This window comes from Sander vitreus, chromosome 11 (assembly GCF_031162955.1).
Source record: "Sander vitreus isolate 19-12246 chromosome 11, sanVit1, whole genome shotgun sequence".
In the NCBI taxonomy this organism is placed as follows: Eukaryota; Metazoa; Chordata; class Actinopteri; order Perciformes; family Percidae; genus Sander; species Sander vitreus.
In genome coordinates, this window is record NC_135865.1 from 30,301,163 (window position 1) to 30,315,442 (window position 14,280).

A 14,280-nucleotide genomic window follows, 5' to 3' on the forward strand; every position below is an offset into this window, starting at 1 on the left:
CTAAAACCAGCCTCTGGAGACTCCACCAGCTGACTTCTCTATTGGCTGTTGAAACAGGAGACGTCTCTTACGGTCTAAAACCAGCCTCTGGAGACTCCACCAGCTGACTGCTCTATCGGCTGTTGAAACAGGAGACGTCTCTTACGGTCTAAAACCAGCCTCTGGAGACTCCACCAGCTGACTTCTCTATCGGCTGTTGAAACAGGAGACGTCTCTTACGGTCTAAAACCAGCCTCTGGAGACTCCACCAGCTGACTGCTCTATCGGCTGTTGAAACAGGAGACGTCTCTTACGGTCTAAAACCAGCCTCTGGAGACTCCACCAGCTGACTTCTCTATCGGCTGTTGAAACAGGAGACGTCTCTTACGTCCTAAAACCAGCCTCTGGAGACTCCACCAGCTGACTTCTCTATTGGCTGTTGAAACAGGAGACGTCTCTTACGGTCTAAAACCAGCCTCTGGAGACTCCACCAGCTGAGTTGCAGCGACACCATCAGTGGTTTAAGTCGAGCTGAGACGGGCTTGTTCATCCCACTGAAACTTTTCCTAAAACCGTTGCCAATCTTTGGTCTAAACTGGACTTTAAGCCTTTTGTTTCCACAAGCCAAAATAAAATGTGTGGTAATCTGCATAGGTCAATATTGCGGCTGTGGTGAGTTTGGTTCAGAGGTGCCCAAATTCTTTCATATGAAGGGCCAAAATGTATCTTGATGGAAGGCTGGGGTCAAACATGAATGTTAAAGAATACTATACTTCTTCATAGATAAATCTTATTAAATTAAGGAAGTTTTGTCTAAGTAAAACTCTGAGTAAAACTCAGATTACGTACTTTGTAGCTGCACAACATGTATGTTTTGTAGTTGTTAAGGTTAAGATTTTACAGCACTTTCAAAGTAAGGAGAATAAGCATGAGCATGTCAAATGCCATGGCGGGCCAAAACAAAGGGAGGATGGGCCAAACTTGGCCTGCAGGCCCTAAACTGGGCGGACTTGGTTTTGAGTGTCTGCTATCTGAGTGCTGTATCACATACCTCTGTTCAGTGATAGATTCCTGGAAAGGAACAAGGAAACACTTGTTACATAAAATACTTCCAGTAAGAGGTGGAACGTCAACACACTGCAGCCAACATACTTGTACTTTACTTCCTTTTCATGCTACTTCTACTCCACTTCACTACTCCTGGGATATCCTTTATACCCAAATACATTGGAACTAGTTGAAAGCCCCCTGTGCTGACTGAGACCAGAGAGAGAGACACACAAAAAACTACCACAAAACAAGCAAAACAGCCTTAGAAAATGCAAAACAGCCGTTAAGAAATGACCAAAAACACACAAAATGACCTTAACAAGATGAAAAATGACTATAAAGACAAACAAAATGCACATAAAGACACAAAACAACAGCAAAGATACACAAAGTGACTACCAAATAGGGCTGAACAATATGAGGAAAATATCACAATAACTATATAACTTCTGATAAATAAACATATATGTTCTCAGTTCTGCTGCTTTCAGTATTACACTAAAATACAACACACTGCTGGTTGAATTTCTGTTACTGAACAAATTGAACATTTAATTGAATATAAAAGGCAGCGCTAAAGAAATAATGGCATTTACATTTTAAAGCGTTTTCTGCTGATATTGTCTTTCAAATAACTAAAAAGTCTCTGAGTGTCTTTCACAATGTGTTTATGTTGTTAGACCAGTTTCTCTTCCCCCCATCATTGCCAGGTGTTTTGAAAGACTGATCCTTCCCCACATAAAGGCTGCCATCCCTGCTGATCTTGATAAACATCAGACCAACAGATGAACAGATGATGCAGTTACAACAGCTCTCCACTCAGCGCTAACACACCTGGAACATCAGGATACATATGTAAGGATTCTGTTTGTTGACTTTAGTTCAGCTTTTAAAACAATATTACCATACAAACTGATCCATAAACAGAGCCACTTGGGCTTACAACACACACCTACAACACGTCTGAGTTGTTTTGAATGCACCATATGTAGGCGTGTGTGCATGTTACTGAGTATGGGTCAGTTGATTGATAGACTCATATAGATATAGGCAATAACAAAATAATATATAATACAAATGTATGCAAAAAATATAGAGGAAAACTCATTTAACTATACAAAAATAAAGATCATGTGGCATTAGAATGTGCCTGAGGGCACCAAACATTTCCCTGTGGAGGCATCCCCCCAGACCCACCTATACTAGTTTAATGTTAGCAGGTCTCCCATTGGGCAAGATACAGCAGTAAAACAGTATGGAACGGTTTATGGAAATGTAGGTGTTTCCATCTGTCATTAATACAATGTAGGCTAGTTGGAATATGTGATTTGAAGAGACAAATGGAGGATCTTCCAACAAAACTCCTTCTCCTGAACAATCTGTCCCCCTCATTTCTTACATTACGGCACCACCGTAGTTGGACTCAGACAACGACGAAACATCCTACAGGGAGGAGGTACATCATCTGGCTCACTGGTGTCAGTGTAACACGTCACATAAGGTATACAAACATGTAGGTAGTTACTGAGGAACGAATGAGGAATGAATGAGTAACGAAAGGTTAGTTAATGATTAGTTACTGATTGACTGATTCAAGCACTAATGATTAGTTACTTGTAAACAGGCTGGTAGCTACTGTTAAATGAATGAGGAAGGAATGTTTAGTTAATGATTAGTTACTGATTGATTGATCATTAGTGCTTGAATCAGTCATCAGTAACGAACCATTCATTACTCATTCATTTAACAGTAGCTACCAGTCTGTTTACCAGTAACTAATCATTAACTAAACATTCGTTACTCATTCATTCCTCATTCGTTCCTCTGTAACTACCTACATTTTTGTTGACCTTATTGTAAAGTGTTACCAGTGTCAGCAACAACCAGGTCCTTAAAGGAGTGATAGAATGATTATATTGGGTATTTGAGCGAAGCACACAAACCCGGTAAGTAGACCACCAACTACCACAAACTCCACGACCGGCAGCGTGGTGCTCTGTACCCAGTGCACAGTCACCTTTTCTGGGGTAACTGAACCACCAACTACCGCTTACCTGGAGCACCATTCCCTGTACAGTCTGAAATATTACATTTACGATCGTGGTTCATTTTCAATATCCTTGAAAAGAACAGCACAGCTCGCAGCTAACATGTGTGAGATCTGTGCGATGCCGTGACCTACATTTAGAACACCAGCTGGTCTCAGACCAGTGGTCTGTATGTACATTTTGGGGCGTGACAAAGGTACAGACCAGAGCCAATTAAGGTGCAGCCACCGAGTTGACGTCAACTATTAGCTTCATTGGGATTCGTTCATTTTCAGCTGCAGTTTCAAATTGTGAGATTTGCATAGTCAAGAGGTGTCAACAGGTCTTTGAGGTTCTCTGTATGCCGATTTCACCCACCGAACTGTCGTTAATCAAGTATGACAAGGTAAACTCGGTTTTGCATTCTATCACCCCTTTAACATCTAAGACCAAGGAGGTGATAATAGATTTCAGCTGGTCAAGGAGTACTGAGTACCAGAGCACCCTAGGCCAAAGGTCAATGATCGATTTTATAATCGTTTCATCTGATCTGAGGCCATATGTTTTGGACACTCGGGTGAAGAGAGGGGCGGAGCTGTCAACCGATCACCATCTGGTGGTGAGTTGGGTCAAGGGGTGGGGGAAGACTCTGGACAGACCTGGTAAGCCCAAACGGGTAGTGCGGGTAAATTGGGAACGTCTGGAGGAGGCCCCTGTCCGACAGACTTTCAACTCACACCTCCGGCGGAGCTTTTCGTGCATCCCTGTGGAGGCTGGGGGCATTGAACCCGAGTGGACAATGTTCAAAGTTTCCATTGCTGAAGCTGCGGTGAGGAGCTGTGGTCTTAGGGTCTTAGGTGCCTCAAGGGGCGGTAACCCACGAACACCGTGGTGGACACTGGTGGTCAGGGAAGCCGTCCGACTGAAGAAGGAGTCTTTCCGGGATATGTTATCCCAGACGACTCCGGAGGCAGTTGCAAGGTACCGAAGGGCTGCAGCCTCTGCCGTGAAAGAGGCAAAGCAGCGTGTGTGGGAGAAGTTCGGAGAAGACATGGAGAAGGACTTTCGGTCGGCACCAAGGTACTTCTGGAAAACCGTTCGCCACCTCAGGAGGGGGGAAGCGGGGAAACCATCCAAGCTGTGTACAGTAAGGATGGGACGCTGTTGACCTCAACTGAGGAGGTAATAGGGGCGGTGGAAGGAGCACTTTGAGGAACTCCTAAATCCGACTAATACGCCCTCTATGGTAGAGGCAGAGCTGGAGGATGAGGGGGGGATTGGCATCAATTTCCCTGGTGGAGGTTGCTGAGGTAGTTAAACAACTCCACAGTGGCAAAGCCCCAGGAATTGATGAGATCCGTCCAGAAATGCTTAAAGCTCTGGGTGTGGAGGGGTTGTCTTGGTTGACACGCCTCTTCAACATTGCGTGGAAGTCTGGGACGGTGCCTAAGGAGTGGCAGACCGGGGTGGTGGTTTCCCCTTTTTAAAAAGGGGGGACCAGAGGGTGTGTGCCAATTACAGGGGTATCACACTTCTCAGCCTCCCCGGTAAAGTCTACTCCAAGGTGCTGGAAAGGAGGGTTCGGTCGATAGTCGAATCTCAGGTTGAAGAGGAACAATGCGGATTCCGTCCTGGTCGTGGAACAACGGACCAGATCTTTACTCGCAAGGATCCTGGAGGGAGCCTGGGAGTATGCCCAACCAGTCTACATGTGTTTTGTGGATCTGGAGAAGGCGTATGACTGGGTGCCCCGGGAGATACTGTGGGAGGTGCTGCGGGAGTACGGGGTGAGGAGGTCCCTTCTCAGGGCCATCCAATCTCTGTACGACCAAAGCGAGAGCTGTGTCCGGGTTCTCGGCAGTAAGTCGGACTCGTTTCAGGTGAGAGTTGGCCTCCGCCAGGGCTGCGCTTTGTCACCAATCCTGTTTGTAGTATTTATGGACAGGATATCGAGGCGTAGTCGGGGTGGAGAGGGGTTGCAGTTCGGTGGGCTGGGGATCTCATCGCTGCTTTTTGCAGATGATGTGGTCCTGATGGCATCATCGGCCTGTGACCTTCAGCACTCACTGGATCGGTTCGCAGCCGAGTGTGAAGCGGCTGGGATGAGGATCAGCACCTCTAAATCGGAGGCCATGGTTCTCAGCAGGAAACCGATGGAGTGCCTTCTCCAGGTAGGGAATGAGTCCTTACCCCAAGTGAAGGAGTTCAAGTACCTTGGGGTCTTGTTCGCGAGTGAGGGGACAATGGAGCGGGAGATTGGTCGGAGAATCGGCACAGCAGGTGCGGTATTACATTCAATTTATCGCACCGTTGTGACGAAAAAGAGAGCTGAGCCAGAAGGCAAAGCTCTCATTCTACCGGTCAGTTTTTGTTCCTACCCTCACCTATGGTCATGAAGGCTGGGTCATGACCGAAAGAACAAGATCCAGGGTACAAGCGGCCGAAATGGGTTTCCTCAGGAGGGTAGCTGGCGTCTCCCTTAGAGATAGGGTGAGAAGCTCAGTTATCCGTGAGGAGCTCGGAGTAGAGCCGCTGCTCCTTTGCGTCGAAAGGAGCCAGTTGAGGTGGTTCGGGCATCTGGTAAGGATGCCCCCTGGGCGCCTCCCTAGGGAGGTGTTCCAGGCACGTCCAGCTGGGAGGAGGCCTCGGGGGAGACCCAGGACTAGGTGGAGGGATTATATCTCTAACCTGGCCTGGGAACGCCTCGGGATCCCCCAGTCGGAGCTGGTTAATGTGGCCCGGGAAAGGGAAGTTTGGGGTCCCCTGCTGGAGCTGCTACCCCCGCGACCTGACCCCGGATAAGCGGATGAAGATGGATGGATGGATGGAAGGAGTACTGAACATCCCACTGTCTGCAGGACATCTACGCTGGCGAGTTAAAAAGAAAGCCAGCTGTATAATAAAGGAGCCATCCCACCCTGGACACTGCCTGTTTTCACCCCTCCCCTCCAAGAAGGTACTGAGTGATAAAATGTAAAACAAATCGGCTGAAAAACAGCTTCTTTCGAAGACCTGTAGACAGTGGATTAGTCCCCCTCAAATAATATGAAAGAACCCACTCCCCAAAAGAGGTACCAATAACAGTTGAGGGGGCTCAAAACATGTACATAAAAATAGACCTGTATGTAATTAAAGAACACAACAGGAAGTGACAAATAAAGACGGATTTAAGTAGACTTAAACTTTGGAGGAGAAGGGTCTTATTCTCTAACAGATTAGCTGTTGAGATGGAGATGATTCCTAAAAAAAACACACATCCTGAAACACGTATGATGTTTTGAATATGAAGAAAGTTTTGATCAATAAAGGAGAATAATCATTTCCTTTACATTAATAAAGACATTTGCACCATACATCAAAGTTCACCTGAATGCAGGAAATGAAGAGTTTGACATACAATATCTTATGAGGGACGACCCCCAGACCTCCCAGGTATAATGAACCCCCCCATCAATGTTGAAACCAAACCTACACCCTTGACTGAGAGTCAGAAACATCATCAGATCCAGAGGTTCAGCAGCTGGATCTATAAAACAACATGTCTGCCCTCTGCTGGACACCCTGAGCTAACACATCACCGTCTGTCTGTTGGCTTTTAAACACTGTTGGGGAGTAACTAGTTACATGTAACGGAGTTAATAAAGGTAAATGTAATCTGTTACAGTTACTGGGAAAATAATGTTTCATTAAATTACAGTTAACTGTGAAAATGTTCATGATTACATTGGGAGTTAGATGTGAATATGTTCTGTAAGAGGCTAGGCCATATGTTGAATAATATTAATGTAGTTCCTTTGCATGTTTTTCATGTGCACAATGTCTTCTTTTGCCATTTCCAGCCACAGCCGTTCAGTAAAGTTAGATGCTATTAATCTGATGCTTTTGATTGGTTTTCACCCTTTTGACAGTTAAATCACCTCTCAAGCTGTCTGAGAGTTGCCACTATATGTAGGGTGGGGGGGTTTGATCATGCACAACAAAACAAAACGTGCAAGAATTAGATCCCTCTCCTAAAACCATGGAATAAGTGCCATGTGCATGCCAAAACACTTATTTATTATCTTCAATATCCAACGGAAAATAATCTCAAAATGAAATAGCACAACGTAGTGTAAACATAAAACACAGCGCTTTCAAGCCAGAGAGTGGAGTTGACTTTGTGACGAAAACAAAATACTTTCACCCAGGAAACGCTGTTCGTTCCTCGGGAGTGTTTTATTACAAATTTGTTCTTTTTCCTAAACTTAACGAGTTGATTTTGTTCCTAAAATTAACTGTATGTAGGGTGCATTTGTGAAAAAAACAGAGTGTGTGTGTGTGTGTGTGTGTGTGGGGGGGGTGTTGTTGATCATGCACAACAGATGATATGATAAGATACAGTTATCTCAGGACTCTTTACACATAGAGTACACCAAGAGCAAGCATTTGGTGCAACAGTGGGGAGGATTGTGTCCTCATCTACGCTACTGCAGTCAATGCAAAACAGAGCATCTTTAACCATCAGTTTGTGAAGATGATTTTTTGACAGTAGGTTAAAATTCAGCAATTCATGCAGTCCTGCCCCTTGTCTACTAAATGTTGGGAGGCCATTTGTGTCATCACCCAGATAATAGCTTCCTCAGATCAGCACCTGCCAACAGTGTCAAAGGCTCTGAGTTCGAGCCGCTAGTGTTGAAAGATGATCGTACATATATCTAATCAGGCATTAAGCTGTGGACAACTGCCCTGCATGTTTTAAATGTGTAAATTACTCTGTTACAGTAAAAGTCCTGTATTGAAAATGTTACTTTAGTAAAAGTCTGTAAGCGTCATCATGAAAATCTACTTAAAGTATTAAAAGTAAAGAAGAATCCTCCCATTGTAGAAAGTGTAAAGGATCCAACCAGTTGTCTGTTTAATGGTCTGATCATCTCAACTGGACTTGTAGCCGTTATATTGTTATTAAATAGTAACTAAAGCTGTAACAGATGAATGTAGTGGAGTAACTAAAGTAACTAGTAACTAAAGCTGTAACAGATGAATGTAGTGGAGTAACTAAAGTAACTAGTAACTACAGCTGGAACAGATGGATGTAGTGGAGTAACTAAAGTAACTAGTAACTAAAGCTCTAACAGATGAATGTAGCGGAGTAACTAAAGTAACTAGTAACTAAAGTCCTGCACATTGTCTACGTGATGTCATGAAGCCAGCTGTCTCATCACCTGGCCAATACCTCACTGAGATCAGCTCTTGTCTTTAGACCCAAAGGTTGAGAGTTCAGGTCCCCAGAATACATATTAATGATTTGTTCCTTTTAGAAACAGGACCAGACACGGTTTTTGTGACAACATGTCTTTTAGTTTTTAATGCTTAGTTATATATTATATAATAAAGGAAATCAGATGAATAAAGAACACAACACATCAGTTTAAAGAATAAAAAGTAACCAGTTCATTAAACCAGTGGACTATATGAATAATTAATAGTTATTATGACGTGTTATTACAGTTGCATTCTCCTCTTGTATCACAGAAAGTTCCGACAAAATATACACTTTTATTTTCTATCTGGACATTTTGGATAAAAAGATCATCACCACTCATGTCTGGTAGGTTTACCTTTGGACGGAGTCAGGCTAGATGTTTCCAGTCTTTGTGCTAAGCTAAGCTAACGTCTGCTCGAGTGAACTTCATAGTTAGTGTTCACACATGAGCGTTGTATTGATCTGAACAATAACTCTCAGAGAGAAATGTAGTGTGTTAATATTTTAGCGGTTTATAATAGATAATATTCAGTAAACTAAAATGGAAAAGATGTGCGAGTATTCAAATGTTTTCTGTATTTCATTTTGTGTTATTTACTGTAGATTAAAAGTCCAGTTACTGATTAGTTTTTGTCCAGCTCAGTGAGCCAGTTTCTGTCTAACTTTAAACCCAAATGTGAACTGTTCCCTAACTCTTCAGATAATCAACAAGTGAAAGTGAGTCATCTGTCAGCAGACAGCTGTCTCTGTCTGCCGAACAAACTGAAAGTGAATCAATGATAGAGATTATAGATGAGCTGTAGAGGCATCATGATGGCGTGTTAGGGTTACACGCACAGGTTCTTGGAGCACACGAAAGCAGCCTGGTTGGTACAAACCCAGTCGTTCCAGTTTGCTGTAGAGAGAGTTTACAACCAATGTAAGTGATTACATTTAACTTTTATATTTAAAAGTGCAACATACAACAAGATGTTTTAAATGTTTATTTTACCTCCACCCCAGTTCATTGTAAGACAGTTCTCTCCTCCACTGCCGTTAGGCTCTCCCGCATTCCAGGTTTTGTAGTTGAATTTGGATCCATCAGTCCACAGCCACGTACCCTCCTGGAGGAGAAGGTTTGTTTTAAAGTCAAAGTGAAATCAAGAGTTCTTGTTGTTGTAATACTCATTGCGTCCAAAAGACTTCTTATTCTCTACAACAACTCATGAGACCCAACACATTATCATGAACGGGTTTGTAAGATATCGTATGAAAACGTTTGCACAATCGCCTAATTTTGTATGAAGATCTAGAATGTTAAGATGTAGTTCAAGAACGTTCTAAAATAATTAGTTCTACAATGTTAGGTTGAACTTCTAGAATTGTAACATGCTCTTCTAGAATGTTAATTACAGTTCTAGAATGTTAATTACAGCTCTAGAATGTTAAGTTGTAGCTCTAGAATGTTAATTACAGCTCTAGAATGTTAAGTTGTAGCTCTAGAATGTTAATTGCAGTTCTAGAATGTTAATTACAGCTCTAGAATGTTAAGTTGTAGCTCTAGAATGTTAATTACAGCTCTAGAATGTTAATTACAGCTCTAGAATGTTAATTACAGTTCTAGAATGTTAATTACAGCTCTAGAATGTTAAGTTGTAGCTCTAGAATGTTAATTACAGTTCTAGAATGTTAAGTTGTAGCTCTAGAATGTTAATTACAGTTCTAGAATGTTAATTGCATGAAAATCTAAAATCTTTAGATGCTTCAAGATTTTATCTTTAATATTCTACGAAATTAGGCGACCGTTAAAACATGTTTTCACGCTCTCATACAGCAGCAGTCAATGTGCTGCTGACAGTAATAAATATGTGAAATACATATAGATTACAGTGATTTACTTTTCACTGCTATATGTACGAGTGCTTCATAAGAACAGGCTGAGAGACTAGCGACATCACTTCCTGTGTGATGATAAAAGTCTTACCTTCACTGCGTCAGTGCCTCCGATCCAGGACGTTCTCTGTGTACCGGTCACTTGGTTAATGAAGTCTTTGAGGAATGCATGTTCCTCAGCTGATTGGATGGAAGCCAGATTCCCACCAGCGATCTGGCAGAAGGTCTAATGGAGACAATATCATCAGTTTAAAATGTCAAGAAAAATAAAACATAATCACATTATTAACAGTTTTACAGTCACAGGGCACATTGTAATACTTTTAATCAATGGTGTGGAAAAAGTATTCAGATCCTTTACTGCAGTAAAAGTGCTAATACCACACTGTAAAAATATCTTATTATGTGGTATTAGTAGTTTTTCTTCAGTAAAGTATTAGAGTACACTGGTATTAAGCATACATGTGTTATGATAGAAAGAACTGCTGTACCTCTGCATCACTCCAGGTCTTTGTCTGGATGTAGAAAGCAAAACAGCGAGAGCCGAACTGAGTCCAATCAGGAGGGCAGGAAGCTGCACCCTGTATGAACAAACAAGCCAAAAACAATCAGACTAGTCTATATCAACAACTGTTCATTCACGGGATTGTTCCTCCGCAGCGCTGTGGAGACAGAGCTGGCAATGCAAGACTACAATCAGAGCAACCCAACGAGTCAGAGGTACTGTTTTGACCTGGGCAGCAGGTTTTAATTTCTTCACAACACTATGATCACAAAAATGTCAATTTATTATAAGTTATACAAGACTAACAGCCGATTACATTTCCAGTTGGAGAGACTGGACTGATTTTCTACTGTTTAGTGTTAATCCCCATATAACTCAGGCAGTTAAGAGCTACATTTAGCTTTAGATGTTATACATATAATATACATACAATATGGTCCTTGTTGCACAGGTTTTGTGAGCTCACCATTTTTAATGCACATTTATGAAGTGCAACTATTATTAACAAAAATGGAAAAGTGAGACTTAGTAACATAAAGACTCAGTAGCAGAATTAACAATGAACAGCTGTGCAGTTGACTTTAATGTGCTGCAAACAGCACAACCAGGAAGTAAACAAAACCATGAGTAATAAGCATCATTATATGAGCATTTGTATCTGTATGTGCAATAACATCTGCTGAACAGGGCCGACAACAAGATTGCAAACTGTTTATTAAAATAACAGAACATTTATTTTTTATGTAGCTACACACCAAATTTCCGTTTTTAATTACGGGACAAAATCCGGGTAATGAGCTGCCAGATATTATTCTGTTATTTTATGGATTTATTTCTTAAGAGTGTACTTACATATGCAGTCAACAGTCCGCTGGACAAACAGAGCAACAAGGCAAACGGAAAGACTGATGTCATCTGTGGAAAGACGTTAAACAAAGTAAAAAAAAATGCGTACAAGGAAATAATGTCAGACAATGAATGACTGCAATTGATCATTAATGAGCCTTTATCAAATTAAAGTATCCAGCTAGTTATAAGTGGTGTATTATAAAATATAAATATGGTTTAATATTTGATAGATTATCCATCGTCATCCGCTTATCAGGGGTCAGGTTGTGGGGGCAGCAGCTCCAGCAAGGGAACCCAAAATTCCCTTTCTTGAGTCACATCAGCCAACTCTGACTGCCCAGGGGCATCCTTACCAGACGCCTAAACCAACTCACCTGGCCCCTTTGACACAAATTAGCTGCTGCTCTACTCCGAGTTCCTCACAGATGACTAAGTTTCTCACCCTATCTCTAAAAGAGACGCCAGCTACCCTCCTGAGGAAACTCATTTCACCGCTTGTACCCGGGATCTCGTTCTTTTGGTCATGACTCAGCCTTCATGACCATAGGTGAGGATAGGAAAGGAAACAGAGCGGTAGTTCGAGTGGTTTGCCTTCTGGCTCTGCTCTCTTTTTGTCACAACGGTGTGGTAAAGTGAATGTAATACCACCCCCACTGCGCCGTGTCTCTAGCCAATCTCCCACTACATTGTCCCCTCACTTGCGATAAAGACCCCAACAAACTATAACTCCTGCACTTGGGGTAAAGACTCATTCCCTCCCCACAAAATGTCCCTTCGAAACAGACATGATTAGTTATTATTAAAAGTAAAAATAGATGAAATTGTGATAATAAATTGAAATATAAATACCTTTGCTGAGGTGGTGATTGGCTGACACAGAGGAGAACAAGCTGATGACTGTCACTGAAAGAAAATGTCACAGATCTGAATACTATTAAACACCCAATAATAACAAATTAGGTTAATCTTATCTGGACTAGCATCACTAATGCATCCACAATCTGCACTTAATTTGATATTTACTCAACAGGAATAAACTCTGCAATCTAGCATAAAGAATATATAAAACTTTCAGGCAAATCTTTTAGTGATAATGATAACAATACAATGTGAAAACCTCCATTATACTCACATCAATAATCTTTGTTCTGCCTGGTTTGGTTTGGAGGTAAAAGACAGTCACAGACCCTTATATACCTTAGAAAGGGGAGTGGTCTTAGTCATGATTGACACTCTATGCAGTGATGCAGGTAGAGACTTGATACTGAACCAATATTTAACAGGGTGTGAAAGTTAAGGTCAGTGAATGAACAATGTCTGTGTAATCGGTGGACTTCTGCGTTGTGTTTATTTTATTAACCACAACGTGACACAGGATCTCTTAATGATGATATCCGTTTATTCTCTCTGGTGACAAACACGAACAAACAGGACCTCGTTATTAATCAGAACAGCCTGCTCAAGCTTCTCAGTTCATAGTTCATGAGTAAAGTATTTGTTCACACAGTTATAAATGGTTTGTTCATAGTAAATAAGCCTGTCTTGAAATGTTTGTAAGTACATGATTTATACTTAAAAACAACCATTTATAAATGAAATAATTTTCCCATTATAAACCAGTTGCTAACTATTACTAAATGCTCTGTTCATCATTTGTAAAGCATTGCTCCTATGTTAACTCTCATAAATAAAGCATTAGTATACACACTCATAAATGGTTTGTTCATAGTAAATAAAGCTCTCAATAATTATGTTTATAAATAGAGGTTTGACACTTAATAAGCATTGCAAAAACATTGGTAAATTAAATAATATTCCCTTTATAAACTATCTACAAACTATTAGTAATTTCTTTGTTTATCATTTGTATATCATTGTTCCTACATCCATTCTAATCAGTAAAGCATTAGTAAAGATGGTTGGTCTGTAGTAAGTAAGCTCATGTAAAACGTTCATCAGTTGATGTTTTTAATAATTCCAAAATGATGCATTAACCATGTGTAAATGAAGTCTTCTTAACATTATTAACGAGGTACTCAGGAACGTATAAGGTCGGTTAAAACTAGGAAGTTAATGATTAACAGACTATCTACACCTACATTTGTTCATGTCTTAAATAAAATGTTATGATTTAGAAAAAGGCCTAAACTAATAGCTGGGGTGTTAACACATCTGTTACAAATACTTACCAATATTGTAATCCATGATTAACTCATGAGTTACTGCTGGTTAGTTAAGTACATTGTGTGAGCCCATCTAAAGTGAGTACTTTCTATGCTTTACAAAGCATTTATAAATGAATTGCAAAGGCTAACAGATACAACAGAAACACAAGTAAAAACAGTATTTGTAAACCTTATTACGATGTAGTAAGAATTTACATTCATGAAATAGCTCGTAGTAGTGTTATTTAGTTGATATCAGTGTGAATTTGGACAGGAACCAGAAGAAAACGAGATTGTTAAGAGCCAGAGAATTGAACATCAATAAAGAGACGAGGAAACCAGGATAAAGTTTGAGAAGCTATTTCATAAATGTACATTCTTACTACATCGTAATAAGGTTTACAAATACTGTTTTTACTTGTGTTTCTGTTGTATCTGCTAGCCTTTGCAATTCATTTATAAATTCTTTGTAAAGCATAGCAAGTACTCACTTTAGATGGGCTCACACAATGTACTTAACTAACCAGCAGTAACTCATGAGTTAATCATGGGTTACATTATTGGTAAGTATTTGTAACAGATGTGTTAACA

The 14,280-nt window shown here is 41.0% G+C and overlaps 1 protein-coding gene across 4 annotated transcripts in view; it reads right to left on the minus strand.

Moving 5' to 3' along the window:
- The window catches only part of LOC144525680 (galactose-specific lectin nattectin-like), a 50,289-nt gene extending 37,568 nt beyond the window's left edge, over window positions 1–12,721 (minus strand). For 2 of the 4 annotated variants that reach the window (XM_078262723.1, XM_078262720.1), the window contains exons 1-6: window positions 12,657–12,721; window positions 12,374–12,455; window positions 11,528–11,590; window positions 10,662–10,751; window positions 10,262–10,396; window positions 9,290–9,401 (exon numbers count right to left, since the gene is read on the minus strand). In XM_078262723.1, coding sequence (XP_078118849.1) covers window positions 9,290–9,401; window positions 10,262–10,396; window positions 10,662–10,751; window positions 11,528–11,590 — 400 coding nt within the window. In that variant the 5' untranslated portion in view covers window positions 12,374–12,455; window positions 12,657–12,721. Of the gene's footprint in view, window positions 1–8,370; window positions 9,194–9,289; window positions 9,402–10,261; window positions 10,397–10,661; window positions 10,752–11,527; window positions 11,591–12,373; window positions 12,456–12,656 lie in introns of those variants that run through there. The other 2 variants (XM_078262722.1, XM_078262721.1) reach the window with 2 other exon arrangements.
- Between the last annotated feature and the right edge of the window lie 1,559 nt (window positions 12,722–14,280).